The following is a 27,395-nucleotide window of genomic DNA, read 5'->3' as shown; positions in this document are numbered from 1 at the left end:
AAACGAAAGAAATCACCAGTTCTTTGAGATGGCACGTGTTTAGCGAATGTCGGGTCACGTGATTAAGTCACGTGATTTTGTGCATTGAACATCAATCCATAGTTGGTCCCCAACCATATCGACATGGATATCAAACGAACGGGCTTCGAAGCACCTATTTGATAGTATGTGAGTCGCGCACGCCATTCATGGACGAAACGCGCGTAACGTGACTATGTGCAAGTTTTTCAACCACCGTGAGTAATTGTCAACTATGCTGACATGGGTATTAAACGAAAAGAGATCGCGATGGCTTTGCGATCACACTTGTTTCGCGTATGTTGGGTAATGTGACTTCATGGACAATGGGTGATCCTCAATTATATCGATATGCATGTCAAACGAACGAACTCGAATCACCTTTTCAATATTACATGTGACGCGCACTTCAGACCTTCAAAGCTCGTAAATTGGCACAATAAATTCAACCGCTTCTTGTTAAATATAACTGGAGAAAGAAACAGACAAATATTTACTCAAAGATGAGGATACATTGCTTCCTTATTTTTACTAGAATTGTTTTGTCCCAAATTCAAAGAATTCAGGGTGGACGCAAATTCACCTATTCCGTTGCCTAGATCTGTATACCCGCAAACTTGGAAATACAGATCACATGCATCAATAGTTATCATTCGCTGCGTGTCAACTAGTCATGCATAATGAATGGCAAATCAGTAACGTCAGCCAGGAAGAATCGCCTGTGTTTTCTACTACATTCAATAGGGGCAATACATGCATCTATACTTTCGATCGTTAGATCACGTTCTGGTAGCGCGCTTGCAAGGTGTGCTTCTACGGTCGTCAGTATTTTTTCCATTGCTAATATTATTTGCCTCAAAATTAACAAACTTAATTCTCCAGTTAGTTCATATCCATGTATTGTGTTTTTGTTTTGCCAAGAAATGCAATCGCAGGTGCGTTGATTGCCGATTAATTTTTCCACAGAAATATCAACTAAGTATGCCTAGGGCAGTGTAATATACCTAAGGCACCAAAAACGTTTCAAAGGTTTTTAAGTGGTGAAGTAGCTTCGGATGTTTGAGACGTGATTCTGAATTTTAATCAACAGGACGTGATAAATTGAGTGCTTTATCTACGGGCCTTCGAAGTTACGTAAGCTGCTAATGCGCCAGCCAACATTTCTACACTAGCTTCAGGGTTAGCCCAATTGCGCGGTCACCTCTCAACGTAGTTTCACAGTCCGATATTTGGATGTCCACATATTCAAGGCGAACTCTCTAGCTCCGTCTATCAAATCAACGCTTTCGCAACCGATGCATTTGCTACACCGGCTTGACAGGATAGCCTGTCTTAACCAGCATGGCAAGTTTCACAAGTGCATGAGTGGTACGCTGTCGAACCGGCTGTTCTGAAGACTTACATCGCTGGTTGAGAGAAGTCAGAATGCGCGAAAAGCGCAATTTATGCCGTCATTTGCGACGCCAACACAGTCCTTTTTTGGGGGAGGGGGGGTGAGTAGGAAGAAGGGGGGGGGGGGGGTGCAGATCTATGGCTGCTCAGCCATCAGTTGCTTCTTGTCGCTTGGCTAATTTTATATGAATGTAAGACGTTTGTGCTTAAAACAAGGGAAAAGGTATATGCCTGGAATTATTCAGCAGATTGTTATTGAGTGAAAATTTTTGTACTGAAATATTGGGTAAAATGGTGCCAGCCCACAAAAGTCATTGTTTATTTATTGCGAAAAGCTTTTTTTTTTTTGAACTCTGGCCGTTTACTCTACACAACACTGCATGTTTTCCTTTTCATTTTCAACTTGCGAGAATCCTTCTATGTTGACATTTTCCGCGGATCGCGAGCATCTCAATCTGGAAGACGGCGTTTTCTCGCACATACTAAACCCTTTTAAAGTGCTTACGGAAACAGCAAGTTAATTTTGCTTGTTTCGTAACTTTTTTGTGATTTTTTAGAAACAAAATTTTTCTCTGGTAATTTTTTTTGTGTGTGTGGACAAGTTCGAACCTAGTTGAGGGGCTTTAAGGGATAGCAGCTTCGACAGGCAAATGAATAACTGTGCAGTATTGATAAACTTTAGCAGCAGCGTCGCTGCGACAGGCTCTAGTAAGAGGTTTTGGTCCGCACCGGGCTGTCGGAATTTGTACGTATACCTTTTTTATGCTAGGGTTACAGTTACATTTTTAACCACCTGACGTGTGCAAAACTCTATAATATGCCTTAAAAGTCAGTCATGTGTAAGAGTTCTGTACTCTATTTGACAACAGTCGATACCTGCACTGTGAGGTTTTGGATGGCCTTGAAGTGCGAATGATTACGGGCAGTCGTCCTGTGAATTAAATGCGCGTAAAACTGTAAGGTGTGCTCAGAAGGACGTCTCAGATCTGCTTATTTACTTTCTTCTAATACCCGCACGATACGTGCACTACATGAGGCGTAAAAATCAAGAATGACTTGAAATAAAAAGCTAGGTAATAAATTAATAGCTATTTACATGCATAGATATGTAAAAAAGTGTAGTGAATACCGTAGCGATTTCCAATACTAACAATAGTCTGGGTTCTACTCTAAATAAAAATAAAGGACTCAAAAAGACAGAAGATAGGCTGTCTTTTCCTCTGATTCAGCTTCTTCCCGCCTCCCCTTCTCACCAAAGATAAGAATATCAACAATACCACCGATACAGATACAAGCAATCGGAAACACAAAGATAAATTTCGTGAATGCGGCAGCAATTCAATAAAAAACAAGAAGCAAAAGAGTACAAGACATTCGACTGACAATTTTATCAACGCCAACATTTCAGAAGTAAGAAATTTCAGTTCCGGTCTACTGGTTTCTTAGTACAAGTAAATTTATTGAGTTGAACAGCAGGTCGATGTCGTTCATGTTCAGTCATTAGGCTATGCTTTTCGTCTCTGTGAGTTTAAATTGAGACACCTGCACAGAAAGCGGAAACAAGGTTGTAATTTCATCACATACACAGCATATGTCCATTAGACGTGCAGAATAATAGATGGTATCATTGTGGCGAATTGGAAACAGTGCCAACGTTTACCACCTCATATCATTAAACAGTCCCAATACCATACAAACTTGTCCGAAGAAGCAAGTAAAGTTTAACGAACACAGAAATATATTCTCGACTGTTTAAGCGCGGCTCCTTAATGAATAGATTACTGTATAGTAGCAGGTTAACGTCTGTGCCTTCCGTCTTCATCTCTTAATCATCTTTTGACTATAGATACAAAACGTAGCCGTAGCCTTACTTCAGGTGGCATGGCTTGCACGTGAATATGCAGCTGAAAAAGAACGAACTGCTGCCCCGCCACGGTGGTCTAGTGACTAAGGTACTCGGCTGCTGACCCGCAGGTCGCGGGATCGAATCCCGGCTGTGGCGGCTGCATTTCCGATGGAGGCGGAACTGTTGTAGGCCCGTGTACTCAGATTTGGGTGCACGTTAAAGAACCCCAGGTGGTAAAAATTTCCGGAGCCCTCCACTACGGCGTCTCTCATAATCATATGGTGGTTTTGGGATGTTAAACCCCACAAAATCAATCAATCAATCAAGAGAACGAACTGCTGAAAAAGTTGTTTGAAGCTTCGCGGAGGGCATAGACTTTCATACAATAATACCTAGAGAGGAATCTGGCGCTGCGATCATGTACCCTCATGGCAATTATGGGAAGTACAGGCTTCGGATTGGATCACGTTAGCCAGTAAACTATGTACGGATCTTTTCTTGCAGTTTCAGTTTCGTTCTTCGCGAAGAGTGGGTAGTGGGGAGGGTGCAAAGGACTGAAGATGCGCCTTTGTTGTTCAAAGAAGCTGAAAACTTTTTGACCTCTCAATTTTCTGCAACGCTGCAGCTGTATAAGTCGTGTTTGGCAGTTTAAGCGAAGCTTCGTCCACGCTCCGCTGCGCATGTAGTACAGGATATTATATTGAGTTCACGTTTGTTGTTACTGCGTCTTGCCGAAACTTGTTGAAATCAACTGCAAAACGGTGGTGATGCGAAGTAGACGCACCACCACGCTCTTCTAATTCGACTTCACAACAAAACGAGAGGTGCGCTGGGGGCAGACCACATGAACAGACCTACCTGGCATCACAGCCGACAAAACATGAATTGTTCCTCACTTAATACTGCGCTGTTATTTCCATAAATGGGGCAAACCAAGAATGTTTGTTCTGAAATGTTGTAAAGAACACTTCATTACATCTTGATGCCAAATCTCGAATGCAATGGTAGAGCAATGCATACCCTGGTGGTTAAATATGTCCAGGTTTCACTTCTACTGCTTAGTCACAATAACTGTTTACAACAAAGTTTGTGTGAAAAAAAATGAAGCAAGTTTTAATTTGATATAACTTCATATTACTTTGTTTCACACTCAGAAAAGAAGCGTCGCGAATCTCAAGAACGTGATCCATACGAAGCAGATCCGAAGCCTGTACTTCCCATCATTCCCATGGGGGTACAAGCACCACTGAAGGAGCCCGCGCAGACACTAGCACGAGATTCCACTCTAGCTACTGTATGAAGCTCTATGGCGGAGGGAGAAACTCGTGAAAATTAAATGTGAAGCGAAGTAAAGCAAATAAGATTGTCATCACTGGAAACATTACAGGACCACGACTTCAAACACTGTGGTTCTACGTAATAATAAAGCTACAAAGACGAACGAACAGATGGTCTAGAGAAAGTCTGTCATACTTACATGTCGGTACTCGTACTAGCTGTCTTGCGCAGCGCTCATATCGCTCACAGTGCGTGTCCTGTGGGCAAAAATAATAATAACATCAGTATTATTCATTTGTTTGATTATTTATCATATTGGTTAAGTGGGACGTTAGCACTAGATCTGGTACAGCTCGAACAATAGCTAATAGCACACCAATGATGTCAGCTGGAAGATACACTGGTGTCATTTGCTACACTGAAGCGCTCGAAGTCTGCATCTATGTCGTCAATATTTGTGCCCGTGCTCGCGTGACACCTTTAAAATGCCATCTATATATAAACTTTTGTTTAGTAACACCTAATAGGCGCTATTCTCAAACTGCCCCATAGAGGTGCTTCTGTAGTGCGCACATTTACACGGTGAGAATGCGCGTTGTATACGAGCTTACTCGTTTCGGAGAATAAAAAAAAATTCTTCATTTTTCCTATGACTTGCAACGGTTCAGGCTCCATGCTGTAATCGAATAGGGCGCAATGCCTCGGCCACGCTGTGAATAGGCAAGCATTGCGTAAGTCGTTGCCTAAAGTTAAGGACACTGCCTCTACGTGAACGGGTGGTCAATGTGCCGCTCTGCAAAATGAAAAGCGCGTGAAGTGCCTCGTGGCGTCGCAGTATTGGACTTCTATGCCATGAAAGTTGCGAGTTTGGTTCTTGTACAATTGTGAGCTATCTATATTTATTGTTCCTTTTGCTTTTTTTCGTACCATGTCCACCGTTTTTTAACTTGAAAGTGTATTATGCCGGGGCCCGCAAAGACCAGTGACGTATATCCGTAACGGATATGACCTTTAACTTGAACATTACCATATAAGAATTGAAAAACGTCCAAGAAGAAGTAACCTTGCCGGGCATCGCACCTCTGACTCCTTGCGAAACGAAGAACGCCCGGGGTTCTACAGACTGAGCTGTTGAGGCAGTATAGGCATTGCACACTGGCCAGGGGGGCTGCGTTACTCGCACTGCCCCGTTTCAAAGCTTTTGACATTTGCCGTTAGGGGCACGCTGAAAATATACGCGTGTGCGCGTCCCCTTGTATCCCGGCCACAATCTGCCGACAGATGCATGGCGCGAGACGTCCGCGTCGCCTTCCATTTTCCCCAACGTCGTCTCAAGGCTGCTTAGGCTGCTTTTTCTATCTGCTAGGCTATGTATTATGGCGCTGCAGTCAGACTGGAAAACTCAACTGAACGGTGTCTACGAACGTGCCCTATATCATTCACACATTATCTCTCGCTCCTTGCCCTCTATTGTCGAAAAAAAAGCCCCTAGATGAAGTCGAAGCAGGTTGGTGCCGCCGTCTATAAAGGCTTAAGAGAAGTAATGCGGCATGACGCTGTTTAAGCAAGGCGTCCGAGATTGCGTGCTGAAGCGCAGTCTTGAGGCTACGGCAATGCCTCCGTTAGCTACGGTTAAGGTTTCTCGATAGGTGTAAAATACTCTCACCGAGTGAGCATCGAACAGTTGCCTACGGAGTAATGTTCTCTGCCTTTCGCTTCGTTTTAGCGTGCGACAGCTCGTTGTTAAAGTCGTGCAGCTTCCACAACGAAGTTCCAACGCCGGCTACTTCCAGTCTGGCAGCACCAGCGCAATGGATAAAACTGCTGTTGTAAGCACTGCAGCCAAGCGATGATGCTAAAAGGTGAATGTCGTGCCTCGGTATAACGAAACTGAGGACAGAAGGTACGTGGAAGGCCGGCACGCGACAGTGGCTCAAGCCCCGAACCACTGCGTGCCGCGTTGCTTAAACAAAGTATGCGTGAGCGTTGGCTCAGATCTCAGGAGCGCACACCACGCAGTTTCTTTCCATAACTTACGATTTTGGAAGACGCGCATATCCAGTATAAATGTTTAATGCGTGCGTGCTGATGTCATGTGCCATTAAAAATGCGCTAAGTTCAGATATATCTTAAAGAACCCCTGACAGTGGATGTTTTCTTTGTGATTTAGTTTTTTTACCTAAATTTCTAGCTTTGCCTCTTGTATTGCTGAAATTATATTGTAAATGCTCTAAGGCATCATACAATCAATGCTTGTAGTGGTAATTCGGAAGGATTTTGCGTTAGTTTGAAACGCCCGCCTAAATACGATTAGATAATAGCGCCCCACACCAGAGCAGCGCCTGAAACTACGTGCGGTCAAGCTTCGGGGATGCTGAAACATGGTGTTTTCAAAAAGGGGGACCCGAAATTGGTTAAGAACGAAACGATGGGGGGGGGGGGGGGGGGCTTTGAATATGTTTTTTTGAGAAAAAAAGAAAAGCATTCCTGCCGTAAGCAGCCCAAACCACCTCGAGAGTAGCCCGACAACATCGCGAGAGCGGTGATGAACTACAGTCCGCACTTGGTGCCAATCGGGGTATTGTGCCCGCTCCGCAAATGTTCTTGACTTCTGAAACGTCACAAAGGGGTCTCCTGTCTACGTGAAGGCATAGAAAATATTGATTGTACATGAGTACTCGGAGGAGCATGCGCGTTTACTTTAAAACAAAATTGAAATATGTTCTAGGTAAAGCTCATCACTAATAATTGGTCAGTGGTAGCCCCGCATGCAGGACTATGAAACAACACAAAAATCTCGAGTGTCCAAATTCGGTGTAAAGGGTGCCTTAAAAACTTCAGTTACCACAACAGTAAAGTTTTGACCATGAGAGGTACTATAAATGTGATAGAGACGTGTCATTATGTGCGTCAACGTGGCTCTCACGTAAACAGTGCTATAGTTCCAAATGCCAATAGAAACTCGTTTATCTTTCATATCATCATCATCATCATCATAAGTCTGACTACGTCCACATCAGGACAAAGGCCTCTGCCATGTTCTGCCAGTTAACCCGGTCCTCTGCTTGCTGCTGCCAATTTGTACCCGCAAACTTCTTAATCTCGTCTGCCCACCTAACCTTCTGTCTCCCCCTAACCCGCTTGCCTTCTCTGGGAATACAGTCAGTTACCCTTAATGACCTGCGGTTATCCTGTCTACGCGCTACTCGCCCGGCCCATGTCCATTTCCTCTTCTTTATTTCAACTATGATATCCTTAACTCCTGTTTGTTCCTTAATCCACTCCTCTCTCTTCTTGTCTCTTAAGGTTACACCTACCATTTTTCTTTCCATCGCTCGCTGCGTCGTTCTCAATTTAAGCTGAATCGTTTTTGGTAGATCTCAAGGTTTCTGCTCCGTAGCTAAGTACTGGCAAGATACAGCTGTTATACACCTTCCTCTTGAGAGACAGTGGCAATCTTCCTGCCATAATTTCACAGTGCTTGCCAAATGTGCTCCACCCCATTCTTATTCTTCTAGTTACTTCAATCTCGTGGTTCGGCTCTGCGGTTATTACCTGCCCTAAGTAGACATAGTCTTTTACAACTTGAAGTGCACTATTACCTATCTCGAAGCACTGCTCTTTTCCGAGGTTGTTCATTACTTTCGTTTTGTGCAGATTACTTTTAAGACCCACCTTTCTGCTCTCCATGTCCAACTCCATGATGAAGAGTTGCGATTTGTCCCCTGAGTTACTCAGCAATGCAATGTCATAGGCGAAGCGCAGGTTATTAAGGTTCCCATTCTAGGCTTCTGAAAACCTCCTGTAAGCACGTGTTAAATAACATTGGGGAGATTGTGTCACCTGCCTTACACCTTTCTTGATTAATATTCTGTTGCTTTCTTTATGAAGCACTATGGTAGCAGTTGATCGCCTGTAGATTTCTTCCAGGATGTTTATATATACTTCATCGACGCCCTGATTTCGCGTGTCTGCATGACGGCTGATATTTCTATTGAATCAAACGCCTTCTCATAATCTATGAAGGCTATGTACAGTGGTTGGTTATATTCTGAGAATTTCTCTATTACCTGATTGATAGTATGAATGTGGTCGATTGTTGAGTAGCCTGTTCGAAATCCTGCTTGTTCCTTTTGTTGATTGAATTCTAATGTTTCCTTTACTCTGTTAGCAATTACCTTTGTAAATAGCTTGTATGCGACAGAGAGTAAGCTAATCGGCCTGTAATTCTTCAAGTCCTTGTCATCTCCTTTCTTATGTATTAAGATAAAAATAGCATTCTTCCAAGACTCTGGTACTCTTCCCGTCAGGAGACACCTCGTAAACAGGGTGGCTAGTTTTTCTAACACAATCTGTCCTCCATCTTTAAGCAGATCTGATGTTACCTGATCCTCACCAGCAGCTTTGCCTCTTTGCATGCTCTCCAAAGCTTTTCTGACTTCTTCTATCATTACTGGTGGGGTGTCATCTGGGTTACTGTTAGTTCTTATAGTATTAAGGTCGTGGTTGTCCCGGCTACTGTACAGATCTCTGTAAAACTCCTCCGCTATTTTAACTATCCTATCCATATTGGTAATCATTTTGGCTTCTTTGTCCCTTGGTTAATGCATCCTATTTTTCCTTATCCCCAGTTTCCTCTTTACTGCTTTGACGCTTCCTCCGTTTTTCAGAGCATGTTCAATTCTCTCCATGTTATACCTTCTTACATCGCATACTTTACGCCTGTTAATCAACTTTGAAAGCTCTGCCAGTTCTATTTTGTCTGTTGTACTTGAGACTTTCATGATTTGACGCTTCTCATGAGATTCTTCGTTTCCTGGGAAAGCTTGCCAGTGTCCTGTTTAACTACCCTGCCTCCAACTTTTACTGCACACTTCGTAATGATACTCGTCAGATTATCATTCATTGTATCTACGCTAAGGTTGGTTTCCTCACTAGAAGCCGAGTACCTGTTCTTAAACGAGACTCTGAAATACTGTACTTTCCCTCTCAGTGCTAGCTCATTGATTGGCTTCTTGCATATCAGTTTCTGCCGTACCTTTTGAAAGTCAGGTGAATTCGAGACCGTACCATTCTATGGTCACTGGCTCGTACCTTGCCAACCACTACCACATCCTGCACAATGCCTGGATGTGCACTCATTATAAAGTCTATTTCGTTCTTATTTTCGTGATTAGGGCTTTTTCATGTCCACTTGCGGTTTTCTCGTTTTCGGTAGAATGTATTCAAAATTCGTAAATCATTGCGTTCCACGAATTCTACTAGTACCTATCCTCTGGCGTTTCTAGTACCCATGCCATAATCTCCTATTGCCTGGTATCCAGCCTGCTTCTTTCCTACCTTTGCAATAAGGTTTCCCATCAGTATAGTATACTGTGTTTTTAACTTACTCATTGCCGATTCCACGTCTTCATAGAAGCTTTCAACTGAAGCGTCATCATGGCTGGATGTAGAGCCTGTACCACCTTCATCTTGTATCTCTTATTCAGTTTCATTACGATACCCACCACCCATTCATTAACGCTATAGTATTCCTCAATGTTGCCAGCTATGTTTCTGTGAATTAGGAACCCCACTCCCAGTTCTCTTCTGTCAGCCAAGCCCCGGTAGCAAAGGACGTGCCCATTCCGTAGCACCGTATAGGTCTCATCTGTCCACCTAACCTCACTAATCTTTCATATATCACTGCACAATAAGCACTACTGCTATGAAGACGCGTTTCGCTTCAGTGTTATATCGATCCCTATGTGATGGATAGATCAGCCATGTTTTTTTTCTTTGTCTATTTTTAGGTTCTTTTATTTTACGTTTGTGAGATGTGCTTACGTGTACGGATAATTGCTCATGCCTTTCGAGTACTCTTCGCTGATAATGACGCTTACAAATTATCAGCAATCAATACACGCCGTAAAGAGCAGCAGCATTTTCATAAGGCGAACCTTTGTACTCCTGCGGGGTCGGCTCTTACTGTATATTGTGTCTGCTTCGTCGATCTCTCTATAGAGAATAGCTCACTATACTGAAGCCACTTCACTCAATCATACTGGGATCAGAAAATTTTCTGCCCAAAAACTCAACCATAAATTTCTCACTCCGTGGCCAGTTAATAATTTCGCGATTGACTCACGCTAAAACCAGCTGTACATGGTCCTCTCTCTTGCATTACCCAATCGAGTAATGCTTCTTGCTATCATTGTTCATCCGAACGGAATTTTCACGCTTCAAGAGCGTACTTACACCACACTTCCTGGGTTTCGGCTTTGGGCGACGACTGGCTGGGTTACTCGATCTTCCGGGAGGACACCATTTCGCTTCCGTCAGCCTCACTGCGAAAACGTTTTTTACTTTGCAAATTTTTTTCTTTGCATTCAAATGTCTGTGATTAATAGCCGAAGATCATATTTTTCGTGATGCAATCACAAATTATTTATTTTAATTTTTCTTTCATTTTTCTAGGTCTACTACATTATCTGTTGTGCATACTTCAAAATGAAACCTCTAATAGCCCTCGGCTGTGGGGCCGAGCAGTCTGTGCGTACTTTGTATAAGACGTGTGTGTAATAATAATCAATTTACAAGTGTATCAAAAGCGCCAGAACGAGTCCCTAGCACGCGTGTGCCCTTTAAACCACGAACATGCTTTTATGACATATATTTTATAAAAATTCTTTCATACCAGACACAACTTTGAAGGAAGAAACGTCATCTTCGGAAGAAGGCAGATGAGGCATTAAAGATTTCAGAACGTCTCCTGATTATTACATCCAATTAAGCTGTAAAGTGTTACCAATACCTGAACAACTCATACTCTAGCATGAGACGAACCCAACGAATACTGGTTACTTGCAGTTCAGTACCACAGAGGGCTTTTATCTGGCACAAAAAAAATTATTTACCCAAGCTTTTCATAGCGTGGCATCATTCTCACACGCGAACCAGTTGCGCGATGGAGCTGTCGCGCATAAGCTTGAGCAAGGCACAGTCTGCAGACTTGTGTTATTTGCAGTTCCGTTTCACTCAGGAGTTTCTCTTCACCATGAATTTACTTTGCAAGATTTCTGTCGATGAGAACATGTGGAAGTTTCCCGCTTTCATGGGAACTTCGAATAATACGGATGAGTGTTGCGTACAGCCGCGGTTTCAGGAAAGAACTGGTGAATAATAATGGGGCCCAATCAGCCGCTATACAGCCCGGAAAACATGGGCTGCGGAAATCCATTTTCCTCTTTGCGGGACGCAATTGCCAAATGTCTCTCTCTCAATTTCGGCCCGTGCATAGGTTTCAGAGATTAGTTGTTTAAAGCCTCATTCATATGACCGAGAGAAGAAACATTTGTTTCCAGTTGATGCCATCTTTGGCAACCTTTGTTACTCGTAACTTGTTGACGTGAAGCAATGCTTTTTGCGAACAACAGGACGTAACCGAAAAGAAAATGGTAGCGCTCACCAAATTACCGCAGAAAACACTTGAACGTTAGCACTTACCTTCGGTACATAGAAGAACAACGACCAGTACGAGTGCAACTTTCTTCATCCTAGCGTTATCAGTGCTCGCACACCATTAGTGATCCCAGTCTGCACAGGTGCTTCTGCTGTGGTCTGTACTTTGTCAGGGTGCTTTTATTACGGCTACCTGTATACTCAGGAACGCTTTCAAGAACAAAGCAACAAAGATTTTGGCATTTTTGGCGAATGTGCGTCAAGAAGCATGCTTATAAAAGATCCCGCTCGATAACCTTACGTACGAACGTGCAGGTATCTGCTTGAGCATCTCTTCTCAGAGCGAAATTGTGCTACTGTTTTTCTCAGTTGGCGTGGGAACGTACTTTGACAAAAAAGATACTTTAACAAAAAAGTACACAATCTCCCACTCGAGGGAAGCGTGAGCAGCGTGCGAAGCAGTGCACAGGTCGACTTGAACTTTCGTTCATCACGGGCGCCTTACCCGATGTTAACGCCTCCTTGCAAGTCGAGCACACCATCAATTCACTGTCGTTTCTGGTGCTGTTATTCATCCCGAACACTTGTTAGGCCACGCTACGTGGCTTTCATCTCTACGCCACGAGGGAGCACGCGCAGGTTCATCGCGCGTCTGCAGAATGTCGTTCCCTTACGCCATTACGTGACAGCTGAGAAAGTGAAAGGGGGAGAGGCCAAAGCGTCTTACCCTTACCCTTGCACAGGCCCGAACGTGATAGCGTGGGAGCGCATTCTAGCAGTGCTTGGGCCAGCTGTTACGCATGCGCACTACGGGTGGTCACACCAGATTGAAATCAGCCATAAGACGTTTCGCATCCAGAACATTCTCGATTCAGCCTAAAAGGCGAAAGTCTACGGTATTTAAGAGAATGCTCATTCACAGGAGGTCACCTAACCTGGATGGAAAGTTTTGTGAATTGACGCGTGGTAAGCTGACAAACTGGCTGCTTTCAAGGCTCCATTTACTGTGCAGGAGAAGGTATAACACAAGGAAAATGCACAAGGGTCAATGGTTTGTGACGCTAGCCGAGATTTCTTTTCGGCGTACACGTCTAGGATTGTGCAGCCATCAGTTGTTTTAATCGCTCGATATATTATAATCAAAGATGCTTGTGTTCCAGAAAAGAAAAGAAATACATACTTGGAGTTCTTGAAGTTATCCTTGTAAATTCAAAACTGTTGTACCGAACTACTGCGCAAGATGGCTTTATGCCGTGCCCTTCAGCGCTTAATTTTTGTGAACAATTGCTTTACCTTTTTGACGTGCATTTCGTGCAGCACTGCATGTTTTTTCATGCTTGCTGAACCTGTGATCATCCTCACATGTACATATTCTAGGGGTGTGTTACCCAGTGATGTGAAAGGAAACGTTGGCACATCCCACGTACAGGGTGAATCAATGATATGCGAAGCACGAATAAGGAGCGTTTATATGTCACTTAAATTCAGCGCAACCTTAGATGGCGGACGTGTATTATGCCGTACATGACTTCAAACTCTGTTTTATTATGTTTGAACGTGTCATTTACCTTCGTCGTTCATTCACGTCACGTAATACCAAACTTGGTATATTTAGAACTAGCGAAATGACGGTCAGCACGCTATGAGAGTGACATGTATCCATGTTTTACATAACACGCATTCTATGATTATGTTTGGACGTGTCACTTACTTTCGTTGTCTATTCACGTCACGTGATACCAAATTTGGTATATGGGGAACTAGTAAAACAACCACGGGCATGAGCGTGCTATGAGCATTGCATGTAGTCATGTTTTCCTTGACACGCATTGTATAATTATCATGTTCGCACCAGCTATATACCTTCGTCGTTTATTGACGTCACGTGACACCAAAATTGGTAGATTTGAAGCTAGCGTGACGACCGCGACACATCATGATCGTGGCATGTAGTCATGACATGCATCTCATGATTATTATGTTTTCACCAGTCACATACCTTCGTCATCCATTCATGTGCCGTGATACCAAATTTGGTGTATATCAAGCTAGCAAAACAGTCGCGAGCGCATTATGAGTGTGACATGTAGTCAAGTTGTTACATGACACGTATGTCACGATTATCATGCTTGGACGTGTCATTTACCTTCGTCGTCCGTTCGCATCGTGTAATACCAACTTGGTATACGTCAAGCTACGGGAACGGCCCCGAGCACGCTATGAGAGTATCTTGTATTCTTGTTTCACATTACACGCATATCATTACTATTATGCTTGCACCAGCCACATACCTTCATCATCCATTCACGTGAGGTAATACCACATTTGGTATATGTGAAGCTAGCGAAACGGCTTGATATGTTGGGTTTAACGTCCCAAAACCACTATATGATTATGAGAGACGCCGTAGTGGAGGGCTCCGGAAATTTAGACCACCTGGGGTTCTTTAACGTGCACCCAAATCTGAGCACACGGGCCTACAACGTTTCCGCCTCCATCGGAAATGCAGCCGCCGGGATTCGAACCCGCGCCCTGCGGGTCAGCAGCCGAGTACCTTAGCCACTAGACCACCGCGGCGGGGCATAGCGAAACGGCTGCGAGCGGATCATGAGCATGGTATTTTGTCATGTTCTTACATGACACGCATGTCATGATTGTCATCTTTGGACGTGTCATTTACCTTCGTCGTCCGTTCGCGTCACGTAGTACCAAATATGGTACTATGGGAAACAGGCAGACATACAAAGAACCTAATTATAGCCTGAGGAGCTTTCGCATAAACCCTCACTGGGGACCCGCAGAAACCGCTGGCCGTATCCAAGACGGCGCTGCGACACCATGATGTTCCGCCTTTTCTTGTACGCTCCGAATTGCCTCAAGTTGCGTATGGAGCGATGAGCTTCGGAAGGCATCTTCCCAGTCGGCTTCACTGGATAGAGGATCATCAAGTAACGTAGAGCATTGCCAAGACTTGTGCGCTAAGAAACAGTAAGTTTCATTTCAATCCAGACAAGTTTAGAACGTGTAAATATTTTGTCGTTGCGTCGATGTGGTAGTAGCAGGCGCGTGCACAGAGCGATGAAAAGGCTAAGAAATTCCACGCGTGTAGTGACCCGTCGAAGCGGTCGAACGCCTACCGCATAGGTACACACAAAGTGATTAAAGACGTTGCTTTGATTCAAGCGTAATAACTGCCTTCCTACCTCAACAAAGTTGATCAAACAATGTATTTTACATCATCCGTAACAGTAATTGATGTAGTGCTGCCACTGCGTAGTGTACTTTGTTCAGGCAAACCAGGAATGCCTGACTGGCAAGTCAGCGGCCATTTGATCATCTCCGTCGCTCAGCAAAGGAATCTTGTTAATTGTAACAATTATTTCTTACCAACTCGGAATGGTATCCGTCAGCAGAGGTGAATTTCTCACTCGTAGTGGGACCACAGCATGAATGAAAAACGTGCACCTATGCGACGGCGTACGTGCTACCAAATGTGAGGGCCGGTCGACCGTCGAATGGGAATGGCGTGTCGTTATGGCTTCCAACTCACGTTCGTCGAGTGGCTTGGCACACGCTACCGAACATGTTCGATAAGTGACTTTTGTATCAAGTAATCCCGCACTGGGAATTATTATTCAGCATTGCCGCAAGATTTTCACGTTTTCTCCGGTATTCTTTTAACATTCTCACCGGCACTTACGTATATTTGCTATACTGTATCAAAACCAAATCCGCAGTATTCTGTTTTTATTGTATGAGGCAAATATCCTGAGAGACATGCATGCATAAGAGTCTCTGTCGAGGCGATGAGTTTCTACTTCGGCGGCGCAAACAGCTGCATCCTCTCGGCGCCTCCGCTTAACCTAAAGTGCCTTCACACTTGACCTCAAAGAAGGCGGAAACGACAAAACTCGCAGAAAATTTACTCGTTTCACTGCTTAAGAGACTGAAAAACCCGGCCAAGCACCCTACAAAAGAATTAAAACAACAGTCCGAGGCCAAATGTTTTGCCACGTGTTAGCAGCGTGCTTTTTTGCACTTTACGGGGAGTTGTAGTTTGGCTGCTCTAGCTGATAAAGCGCGTCATTTAAACAACCAGTCACAATATCAACATGGCAGCCACGATTTTGGCAATGGTTCGCATAGCCACATAACACACCACGCGTGCGGCATGGCGTAATCGACAGCCTCGACAAGGACGCATTCCTCGGGAGCCTGGTTCGAATTACAGTAACCGATCAGTGGAAGAAGGTTCAGCAACTGTCAGTTGGCTTGCACTGACTTATCTCGCTTTTGCACAGCTGAATGAATCCGCCACCACCACTGCCCTTGTGACCGCTTACGTATCTCCCGAAACAACGGTTTCAAATGATCAAAGTTATCTCTTTTGAGTGTTTTGCATGCATATCTTACATTTGTTACAAAATTAGGTGCTCAAGAAGCTGGCAAAATTAACAAATTCCCGAGTTGGTGAATTCTACCAATTAGTGAATACTATTTATTCCCCCCTTCGCAGTTGTTAAAATGTGTAAAAACCAGCACTGATAAAATTTGTGTACATGTTTTCCACTGAGTCGGGCTTATCTGCTGTTGATTTTATTATTTTCTTTGAATTTTATCTGATACTGATGTTCATTTGAGGGTACAATAAAATACTTTTATTTTTTATGTATCTGCATTGGCTTATTTGTAGCGCCTGCTTTGAACAGTCTTTTACAGCAAAAGTTGTTGTGACATCACAACAACGGTCATTTTTGGAGCCGTAGTTGTCCGTCGCTGCTACCAATGTCATTATTAACGGTTGTGCGAAATAATAAAAACAACTCAGCAAATAAAATCTCCAAGAACCTAATGGGATTCCAACACAGATCCAATGCCTTGCCAGGCTAGTATTGTACAACTGAGCCACGCAGGTGATTGGAACTGTATTGCAAACTGTCTCTAAGCAGACTTCTTGTCGGAAAAGGAATTGTGTTAACATGAGTAATAAAGCATTTTAAAACCGTGAATGAATAACTAGACATCACACAATGTGAATTCACACAATTCGACGAGTGTGTCGTTGAATTCTCAAACCAATTACAAAACCTTCAAGGCATGATTCTTCAGCGTTGTCATCCACAGCAATAAAAAAATGCCAAAATTTTCTTGCAAGTGTGTAGTGGGTACATCGCTTCTCTGAAGAAGGACGAAACATGGAATAGTGAACAGAAACAATAGAGCATTACTTTATATTATGTAGAGACTATTCATATTTTGGAAAAGACTTCTAGTTGTTTCATTTTCTGTAGTAGGCTTAAATTTAACTGCAGATAATGTTGTTAGTTTCGGTGCCTCTGGCTTGGCACATTGCCACAGAAACGTATTCGATGCCGTGTGCAATTTCTTTCAATAATCTAAGCGCTTGTCATTATAATGGCTGCTTAAACATACTTGTGACGAATACTTGGGAAAATGTGAAAGAAAGTCGCACATCCATTCGCTTTTTACCGGGTGAGATAAACTAAGCTGTCTAGTCTAAGCAAAATTCCAGTTTTCGAATATAGTACTAGCTCGCCTTTTCTCCAATGATTCATCTTTATTTTATTTTTTATTTTTTTAGTTTATTAGTATTTTTCTCATTTTATTATTATACTTTAGTACTTCATTATTTTTGTTCTTTTAACAATAGACTCTCAATCAGTGTATCACATATAGGCTACTGCTAGATTTCATGGCCAATCCCCCAGAGTGAATATGTGCCAGCACATGCAGGCAACAAACAAAGCAACAAACGAATGCCTACACCCTCTGCCAGCGCTTCCATTCCTGTTCACGCTTTAGCACGGCTTGTAAAGTTGCCGGATCATCGGTACGCAGTTGCTGCCGGCACTCGGCCACCTGGGCCTGTTTTTGTGCCCGGACACTGCGCGATCGGGTCGGCGAATGCGAGTTCTCTCACGTTTCCACGGTCAACGCTCTTCTAGAGTTGCCCGTGGCTAACCCATCTAGATACTCCCAGTTTAAACTGATGCGCACGTGCTCGGCGTCATGGCTGCAGCGGGATGGGCTACGTCACTCACAATGCTGCCAATGGCACGCGTGCTTGGGCATGACGCTGAGAACAATTAACTGATATCACAACCAATGGAGACCACTCGCGACATTAACTCTTCACTTCTCCTAACCATACACAGCTGTCACTCGAAAAATAAAGGCAAACAAGCAAGGCCACCCCGTGTCGGTCTTTCTTCAGGCACCACTTTATTGAAGCTGTCATATTATTTTAAATGCGAAGCATTTCATAGCAGACTTCGGTGACTTTGAACGTATATATCTATCTATCTAGTCGCCGACGACTTCTAGCTCTCTTGGCCGTTTCGATAATGGCATCGATACTAAACTTGGCATGGCATAACATGATTGTATGGAGAACATATTTGACTAGTCCTAACATGAAAATTATGATATGTATGTTACGAATGTCATGATATACACTTCAAGATCCTGCAGCTCTTCTGGTGTTTTCGTTCACATGGCATGTTGCTAAAGTAGTATGATATGACATAAATGCATGGCGAACACAAGCGACAGACCCTATCATGAAAATCATGACATGCGTGTCATGTAACAATATCACTACATGCCACGCTCATGATGTGCTGGCAGCCGTTTCGCTAGCGTCACATATACCAAGTTTGGTATTACAGTACGTGAATGGATGACGAAGATATGCGACTGGTGCAAACATGATAATAATTAGATGCGTGTGATGTAACACATATGACTACATGATACGCTCATGATGCGCTCGCGGCCGTTTCGCTAGCCTCACATATACCAAACTCGGTAATACGCAATGCGAACGGACGACATAGGTAAATGACACGTCCAAACATGATAATCATGACATGTGTGTCATGTAACAACATGACTGTATGCCACACTCATGATGCGCTTACGGCCGCTTCGCTAGCTTCCAATATGCCACATTTTGTATTACGTGACGTCAATGGATGACGAAGGTATGTGACATGGTGCAAACATGATAATCATGAGATGCGTGTCATGTGAGAACATGACTACATACCACAGTCAAGGCGCCAACACATTTTGACGAGACGCGGTGCACGTGCTCGCCGACGTTCATTTTGTTGGGTTACGCCGGCGTTGGCACTCCAGGCGTCGGTCTTGCCTTATACTCGCAGGCGCGCACCGCGCTACGTTGCTTCGACTCATGCGTGTTTCAGCGCGTCCAGCATTTCTCCGTAGTGAAATAAGAGAGACGCAGTGTTGTCTGGGTAACGCATTGGCCCGAAATGCAGCATGTCGCATTTCGCGCCGGTTGCCGTTTGCCGCGCCGACGGACGCTGGTCGCGCTTGGCGTCAGACCATAGAGTGCTCGCGTTTTGCTAACGTAGCGTCGCTGTTCCCAGCGTCCGATGGCGTCAACGCCACATTGGAGTATATTTGGCCCTTCATCATGCGCTCCCGGCTGTTTTGCTAACTTCACAAATACCAAAATTCGTGTTACGTGACGTCAATGAATGACGAAAGTATATGACCAGTGAAAACATGATAATGCTGACAAGCGTGTCATTTAGAACATGATAACATACCACTCTCATAGCCTGCTCGCGGGCATTTCGCTAGCTCTAGATATACTAAATTTGGTATCACGTGACGTGAATAGATGACTAAGGTATACACGACACATCCAAACATCATAATCATGACACGTAAGTCATGTGCGACGTCATTTATTTCCACCTCGCAACATTGTGCTGATTTCACAGTGACATATCAACCTTCCTAATTCGTGCTTCGCATATCATCGATTCCCACTGTGCACGGAATCTGCCAATTTTTTATAAATATTAGTCGCGGACTCTTGGTAGTAAACAACTTTATTCGAAACACCAATCGTTTCACAAGGACAGATGGCTGTCATGCCATGCCTGGTCGCCTCTTGTTGAGTGCGTTTGATGATCTGGAGATGAGCTTCGAGGCTTGTGTTTACGGGGTTTCTGAGCCAAGCCTCGCTTAACGGTAAAATAATACATTTTTCTTTCACCAATAAACGTTTATTTCACAATTAGGCTAAAGATATCAAGTTGGTGGTCGTCCCGTGAGTCCTTTATTGCTGGAAAGCTCGTTTCAGTAACCTGCAAAGTAAGTCAGAAGGCAGTTCATATTTACCCAAATGTACATAATATCGTAATTCTTATTGCCAACATAGCATAAGTTATGGAATAGGTGGCGTCAAAAGCATGGTGTAGATGGTGTCAAAAAGATGTTGGTTGTGGTGTATTATTGTTGATTTATTTATTAATATGTCAGGTTTAACGTTCCAAAACCACCATATGATTATGAGAGACGCCGTAGTAGAGGGCTCAGGAAATCTGAACCACCTGGGGTTCATTAACGTGCACGCAAATTTGAGCACACGGGCCTACAACATTTCCGTCTCCATCGGAAATGCAGCCGCCACAGTCGGGATTTGAACCCGCAACATGCGGGTCAGCAGCCGAGTACCTTAGCCACTAGACCACTGCGGTGGAGTGTGGTGTGTTATTGTTTCCCACGTGCAGTTACAACAAGGGCTGCGAATGAAAGCCTGGTCATTGTCATGCTGGTTGTGGCTGATGACGATGAAGAGTTATAGCAGCATTTCGTTAAGGATTGGAAGCGTTCAACGACCCACTCGTAAAGCGATTCGCATTGTGCGTCACGTTATGTTACATATGTCTACGTGGTTCCTTAACTACAGGAATTGAATTTTAGCATGGAGTATCAAGCACCCCAATTGCTCTGTGGTGAAATAAAGGGTACCCACGGAAAGGACCCACGTTCAAACCACGTTCTATGCCGGATACTTTTAAAGAGAATATTTTTTCTTGGAATACTTGAATTTAGAAAAGCAGTCTGTCTGTCTGTCTGTCTGTCTGTCTGTCTGTCTGTCTGTCTGTCTGTCTGTCCGTCCGTCCGTCCGTCCGTCTGTCTGTCTGTCTGTCTGTCTGTCTGTCTGTCTGTCTGTCTGTTTGCTTCTTTGTTTGGCAGTGAGACGATACACCATGTAACGTCAGTGGTCCTTGGGCATGCGACGCATGGCTATCGATATGCCATCCGAAACTGCTCAACGTCTGCCATTGTTGCTTACTCTACAAAACGCTTATAAAAAGTGTCATGTACTTGAAGGGGTCATCTTAACGCATGTAATATTGCCAAAAAAGTTGTAATAGTCGATCTAAGCCTCAAAACAGCCCGTCACGGGGTCCAGAGGTTGTGCTATAGTCGACGGATGACCTGCAGTTTATGGTAGTGAATCCCAGCCGTGGCAGCCGCATTTTCGATGGAGGTAAAAATATTTGAGGTTCATTACATATATTTAGGAGTAAGTTAAAGAAATAGAGCTGTTCGAAGTTTTCTGAGTCTTCCACAAGGCGTCTCTCACAATTGTCTCGTGGTTTTGGGGCGTTAAACCACAGTCAGTTCTATTAAACCGACGTCAAAACGTGATAATGGCGCAACGAGTGGGTGGCCTAAAACTGCCAACCCGTTACAAGTATTCAGCTGCTCAGGTGCGCGTGACAACTTATGGATGCCCGATGGGTAGCTCATAAATTTGTAAAAGAAAAAAAAAATAGGGCTTAGTGTATGCTTAGCAACGGAACTTACAGTGGACATTAGAGAATAGTTTGAAGCGAACAGTGTTATGTGCTCATAAGTTCCTTTCCTTGCCACATGGTTCATGGCAATAACCACGCGACCCAATCAAGCTATCGCCTTCTACTGTTCAAATTGTTTTTTCCAAGTTCTCTAAGATTTTAATATTCACAGTATGAAATGTATCCTGCTGTGAATTCACAAAATAATGGCATTTAATGCTATTTACACTATTTGTTTCCCACCACTTCAAACGTCTTTGGACAGCAAAGACAAGAGAAAGCTGATACCAATGAATTTTTCTTGTTCTCTGATGGGAACAAGTATGGCGACTAGGATGCACGCTGCTCTTCCGTTAGAGTCCAGTCGAACTTCAGAAATTGTGGTCTTTGCCGGGCAGTGGTTTTGCGACCGAAAGTTTAACGTTACTTAGGTGAAAATATCTTTTTTGCCCTTACAACCTTGAAAATCAAGGTACAGGGCCTAAAAATCTACGCTTAGAGTAACTATCATGAAAATCGTGAATAGTGACCAGAACTACGTGTTTGCTCTTACCTGGGTACGCCGAACTAATAATTAGCGAATATGTAATGCAAACGGGAACGCGGTGCTGACAACTAATAATCGAAGCGCTTGAATGGATTTCGAAAGCAGTAAACACGTTCAAGAGTTCGCTTTGTTGTGTACATTTATGGTATGCAGCAAAAAAAAAATCGTCCAGCAGTACAGAAAAGTATCCCAGCAATATGCTGCATAGGAACAAGCTCGAAACGTTGAAGCCCCTCTTTGCGATAAATGAAACTGAGGTGCGGCGTTTGTGCAATCGATCAAGAAGCGGTAAAATACACCTCACATTTTGTAATAAAGGCGAATACCTGTCAGCACAAAGAGTGCTGACCGGTATTCGAAGTGTTTTAGCATTATTGCGCTTCATACCAACGCTGGTGCCAAGAACCATAAAAAGAGTATCGTGGTGCATGGGAATGCGTTGCACCTATTCAGTACCATTGTGTTAGAAAGCAATTTTCGATTTTGATACCGAGGTGGTGGTTTCGTCCTGACCTGTAAGCACAGCCTGACGTCACGGGGTGACAGAAACTGACAACAGTGTACTAGCAGCAGCCCTATCAGTCAAACGTGGTGCATATAAACAACGCTGAACGAATGGCCTTCCAGCGACCACGACAGTGGTTTCTGTTACTTAGGCTGCGTGCATGGTGCATAGATGGCAAACTTAGTCAATTGTGTACGGCAGTCGTGATAACATTCATTGCAGTGCATGTTTGGCTTGAAGAAATCTTCAAAATCCGAGTAAAGAATATAGCCGTACCTCTTTTTTGTCTGCGGTTTGTGCAGGGCACTGACACTGCGTGTTAAGCAACTTAGAATGATCTTCTAGCGATGTCTCAGAATGGTGCCCACACTTTTTTGAGTAACTAATATGATCACTTAACGAAAAAATATTGCCATATTGTGGATTAGCGCTGTGCATGTTACGTAATACTGATGGTCCTAGTGTGGAAGAACAAATCGACAAGAAATAGCGGAGTACTCACAGGTAGGTACCGGTATTAAGCCGCTCTCGCAGCGCTGGTGTGGCTGGCAAAACTTATCCTGCAAGCAACAGAGAGAACAGAAAGAACAGATTGACGAAGTCTACTGTGACCTGAGCAAGGTTTCTGACGTAATCATCTATTCACTAATTTTGTTTAACCTTGCAAACTTTGATCTTGACTCGTCTGTTCTGAATCTCCTGCACAGCTAACTGCAGAATAGATCACGTTAGGTTGCTGGTAATAGCCAAATGTCCTTTTTGTACAAAGAGGCTAGAGGGGACCCTCAAAGGTCGGTGTTAGGCCCACTCTTATTTTTAATGTACGTTAACGACGTTTCTTTTGCAATTCACGATTCTTCTGCTCTATGCCAATGGCATCAATTGATTAATGGAAATTCATTTAGTTAACGACTGACGCTTGCTGCAAGCAGATTTGTTTTCTTTCTCTGAGTGGTGCGACAACAATAGCCTTTCCCTGAATACGTCAAGGACCAAGTTTATTAGTATATTTCGCAAAACATTCATCGTGTCTTTTCCATACTCGGTCAATACCGTGTCGTTATGTAACGTTCACGAATCCAGTGATTTTGGTGTTGTTTTTGAAAGCATGCTTAATTTTTCTTCTCACACCAAACGTACTGTGCACATGAGGCCTTCATTCTGTCAGCTGTGTTTGCAGAATCTCTCGAGAATTCAGTTCTCCTACAGTCTTCCAGATATTTTACACCGCATTACGTCTTCCTCAACTTGAGTATGCATCTGTGATTTAGAATGGCATCGCTAAAGCTGACAGTGACGCCACAGAGCGAGCTTAAAAAATCATGAATATTTAAACCATGGTTTTGCAAGAAATGACTGTGGATCTCGTTCTAACACTACCGCAATTTTATAATCGCCATCACTTCGCTGCCAACTAAACCACGCTGAGCTGTTATTTTTTACAAACTAGTTCCCGGTATAATACCCTGCCCTTTGCTTCTCAGTTTTGTAAGTTTTCGGATTCTGCGTAGGTTAGCCAGAGAGAATCGACCATTCCATGTACCTGCCAACTCCTTTCAACACTCTACAGCTCACGGAATACAAAATCTATACATAGTTAACTTTAATGATTTTGCCGCTTCCACAGTCCACTGTCAACGTTTTTATTTCAGCTTTGCGCTTTCTTGAGATAGTTTTTCAAAGTGTACAAATACTTCCTTTTTTCGTTTTCCAGGAAGCCCTTCATATAGTTATGTATATTTCCCTTTATTTTTCACTGCCATTCTATGATTCTCATCTTGTCTTTTCTCAGTTTTGTTCTGCGCTGATTTTTTTTTTGTTTTTGGGTTTTGGCTCTTTTATTTTTTTTTTGCATGCACCTGCACAAAGACCATGTGGTTGTTCCTGGGCAGAATGAATAAATTATTATTTCAATGATCGATTAAATAATAATAATAAAATATATATGCTCTTCTATCTGTTTTAAGAGCCACAATTAGGATAATAATAAAAGGCATACCGTAGAGGAGAGATGCGGAAATTTTGACCATTTGTGTTCTCTATCATGCACTGACATCACACAACACACGGGAATCAAACACTTCACCTCTATGAAAATGCGACCACCATGGCCGGGATTCGTGGCGGGACTTCCTGGTTAACAGCCGGATGCCGTAATTGCAGTAACACCGAGGCCTATTCGAACGTTCCAGCTAGCGTGAGCTAATAGCGAATCAAAGCGAACGATAGATCGATGACGTGAGCTGGGTGGACTCGTTTGTGTCGTCTGCTGCGCTCAAAGAATTAGTTTTCAGACGTGATTTGCCAACACGCTGAGACGCACTTGACACCACAGGGCGCTCCAAATAAAAATTAGCTTTAGACTTCAATTGTAAGAACATGAATATCACTTCAGATGTGGCAAGTTTTATGATTACATTTTTAGGGAAAAATTAATTGCGAGAGAAGTGGGTAACTTCAGTAAGGAAGCTGCCGTATGGCCAAACGGGAAGATAGTCATCGGAAGACACTGTGGTCCTCGTCTGAGTGAAGCACTGGGATTGTTTGAGCTCATTCATTGCATATGGCGAAGATATTTCCTGCTTACTATTTGGACGAGAATAGTTTTTGGCGTCCGCTTTCACTATCTCAAGCAATTTGAGTATTTTGTCATCTTGATGGTCGGGTCAACTTGGTGATCACCTTACGCCACCGTTCCTTGGCACGATACATGTCTGTTCACATTTGCAAGCGGAGGTCGCATCAGGATCGAAAGTCATACCGAAGATATTCCTCGATCTTGTTAATGAACGCCTTCGCTGTGGACGGCTGAGTAATTTAGGCCACCATAGGGCTGAGTAATTTCGGCCGAAGCCTTTATTGTAGGACTGTACTTACGCCACATTTAACGGGTTTCGGTTTGCGGCGATTGGCTGGGTTGGTGCCCTTTCCGGGAGGACGAATTTGCGCCTCTGTCAGCATCACTGCGAAAAAAGATTGACGATGATCTCAAACATGGTACAGCTGCTCGGTAGGGCGAGAGTGAATATTTGCTTTAACTACCCAACAAACATTTATAACATGCCAGAAAAATAAGAGAATCTTTCTAAAAAAATTAGAATCACACGTGAGCTTTGTGGACTGTCTCTCTTTCTCATACTTACTTAGTTTCACTGTGTCTCCATTATGTCACACACTTATAACCTTTTGATAGGCACTATAAACACAACTTTTTTAATTGTCTTGAGTTTCACTAAGCAGCTTAAATTTTGGCAATAACAGAATTGACATGTAAAGGTTTTGAACGTTGCCTCATTTTCAAACGCAAGTCTGTTGCTCTGTGTGCACGCCACTCGCACCGCGAGATGCGAGCAAGGTACCGTCACATCGGGGCTAAGAATTTCCGTTTCACTGAGACATTTCTCTGTCCTGCGTTAACTAGGTTTCCTTAATGTCTACCAGATAATTAGGCGTACTGTTTTCACAAGCAGGTACTACTACGAAAAACATGAATGGCTAGGGTGCGAACTGATATAATCATGACCCATACGGTCAACTGCGCCAACCGAGCCACAAGAAGCCGCTAAAACTTTAAAAAAAATATTGACCCTCATGACCATAATTTTCTTGCGGCTGGTTTTGAAGGCCGATTATTTGAATATTCTTCAATGAACCATTATAAAAATACGTTTTTGCTCTTCTTTTTACGTGTTATTATCTTTGGTAATATATAATGATATTAAAAGCACACTTTTTTGCGCGAAGTACTGCTTTTTCAGAGTGACTGCACGTAACTAAACACGTAACAACGATACCCGAGTGGCAGCCGCCTCAGACGTTGACACCTCGGGGCTCACCTTCGGTGCAGAGAAGAACGACGACCAATACGAGAGCCACTTTCTTCATCATTGCGTGATCGGTGCTCGCAGGCGAGTGGTGATCCAAGAGTACACAGACGCTTCTGTCGTTGTCTCTACTCGGTAAAGGTGTATTTATTACGGCCACCACGGCAGGCATGGGGATAAAAAAAAACATCCCGGCATACCTCTAGCATCGTTCCCGACTCTGTACCAACAAGCACGTTTATAAAAACATACCTTCATTTGACCTTGCGTATGAAAGCGAGGTACGTGCTTGATCGGCTCTTCTCACGCCAAGGAGGAAAAACTTTATTAAAGAAAAACAAATAAACGGCAAGATGTGGAAGAATTGTCTCCTTCCCATAGGTGGCAGCCATGAGTCCTAGCGCTCTGGTGGCATCCTCGGCTTCCCGAAGGACGTCAAGTTGCACTTCTGGGTCGGCGCTTAGCAGTGCGGTCTCCCATTGCTCTCCATCGCTGTACTTTTTTTATATTGCCCTGTCACTGAGGGGCAAGCCCACACTATATGATTGAGATCCGCCCTGTGATTACAGAACTTACACAAATCTGAGTATATCTATGGCTAGATGTAGTGAAAAGTTACTGGTTTCGGGAAAGTGTTGGTTTGTAAGAGGCGCCATGCCGTCGCCTGCTGCTTGTTGATTGGGGTATGTGCCGGCGGGAATCGGACCCTTCCTAGCCTGTAGTGTTTTGTGATCTCTTCATAACTAATCATGCGGTCTCTCTCCGTTCCCGGAATTTCTGCTCCGCCTGTTCGGCCGGCCAGTTCTCGAGCCAGGTCATGCACGATTCCGTTCCCGTGGAGGGAGGAGTGAGCAGGTGCCCATATAATATGAACTATCCGCTCGTGGCGAAAGTTAGC

At 43.6% G+C, this 27,395-nt stretch overlaps 1 protein-coding gene across 1 annotated transcript; it reads right to left on the bottom strand.

The window, feature by feature from the left end:
• Positions 1–19,842: 19,842 nt before the first annotated feature.
• Positions 19,843–26,683, bottom strand: LOC142817857 (uncharacterized). Its single transcript, XM_075895743.1, has 4 exons — positions 26,510–26,683; positions 25,551–25,636; positions 23,176–23,233; positions 19,843–20,118 (listed from the first exon to the last, which is right to left on the bottom strand). Exons 1-4 carry the CDS (start codon positions 26,667–26,669, stop codon positions 20,111–20,113), a joined length of 312 nt encoding a protein of 103 aa, XP_075751858.1. The 5' UTR covers positions 26,670–26,683; the 3' UTR covers positions 19,843–20,110.
• Positions 26,684–27,395: the final 712 nt, after the last annotated feature.

The sequence above is a fragment of the Rhipicephalus microplus genome, chromosome 5, assembly GCF_043290135.1.
Source record: "Rhipicephalus microplus isolate Deutch F79 chromosome 5, USDA_Rmic, whole genome shotgun sequence".
Taxonomy (NCBI): Eukaryota; Metazoa; Arthropoda; class Arachnida; order Ixodida; family Ixodidae; genus Rhipicephalus; species Rhipicephalus microplus.
Note: the sequence above shows the minus strand (reverse complement) of the source record. Positions and strands in the feature narration are given on the sequence as shown.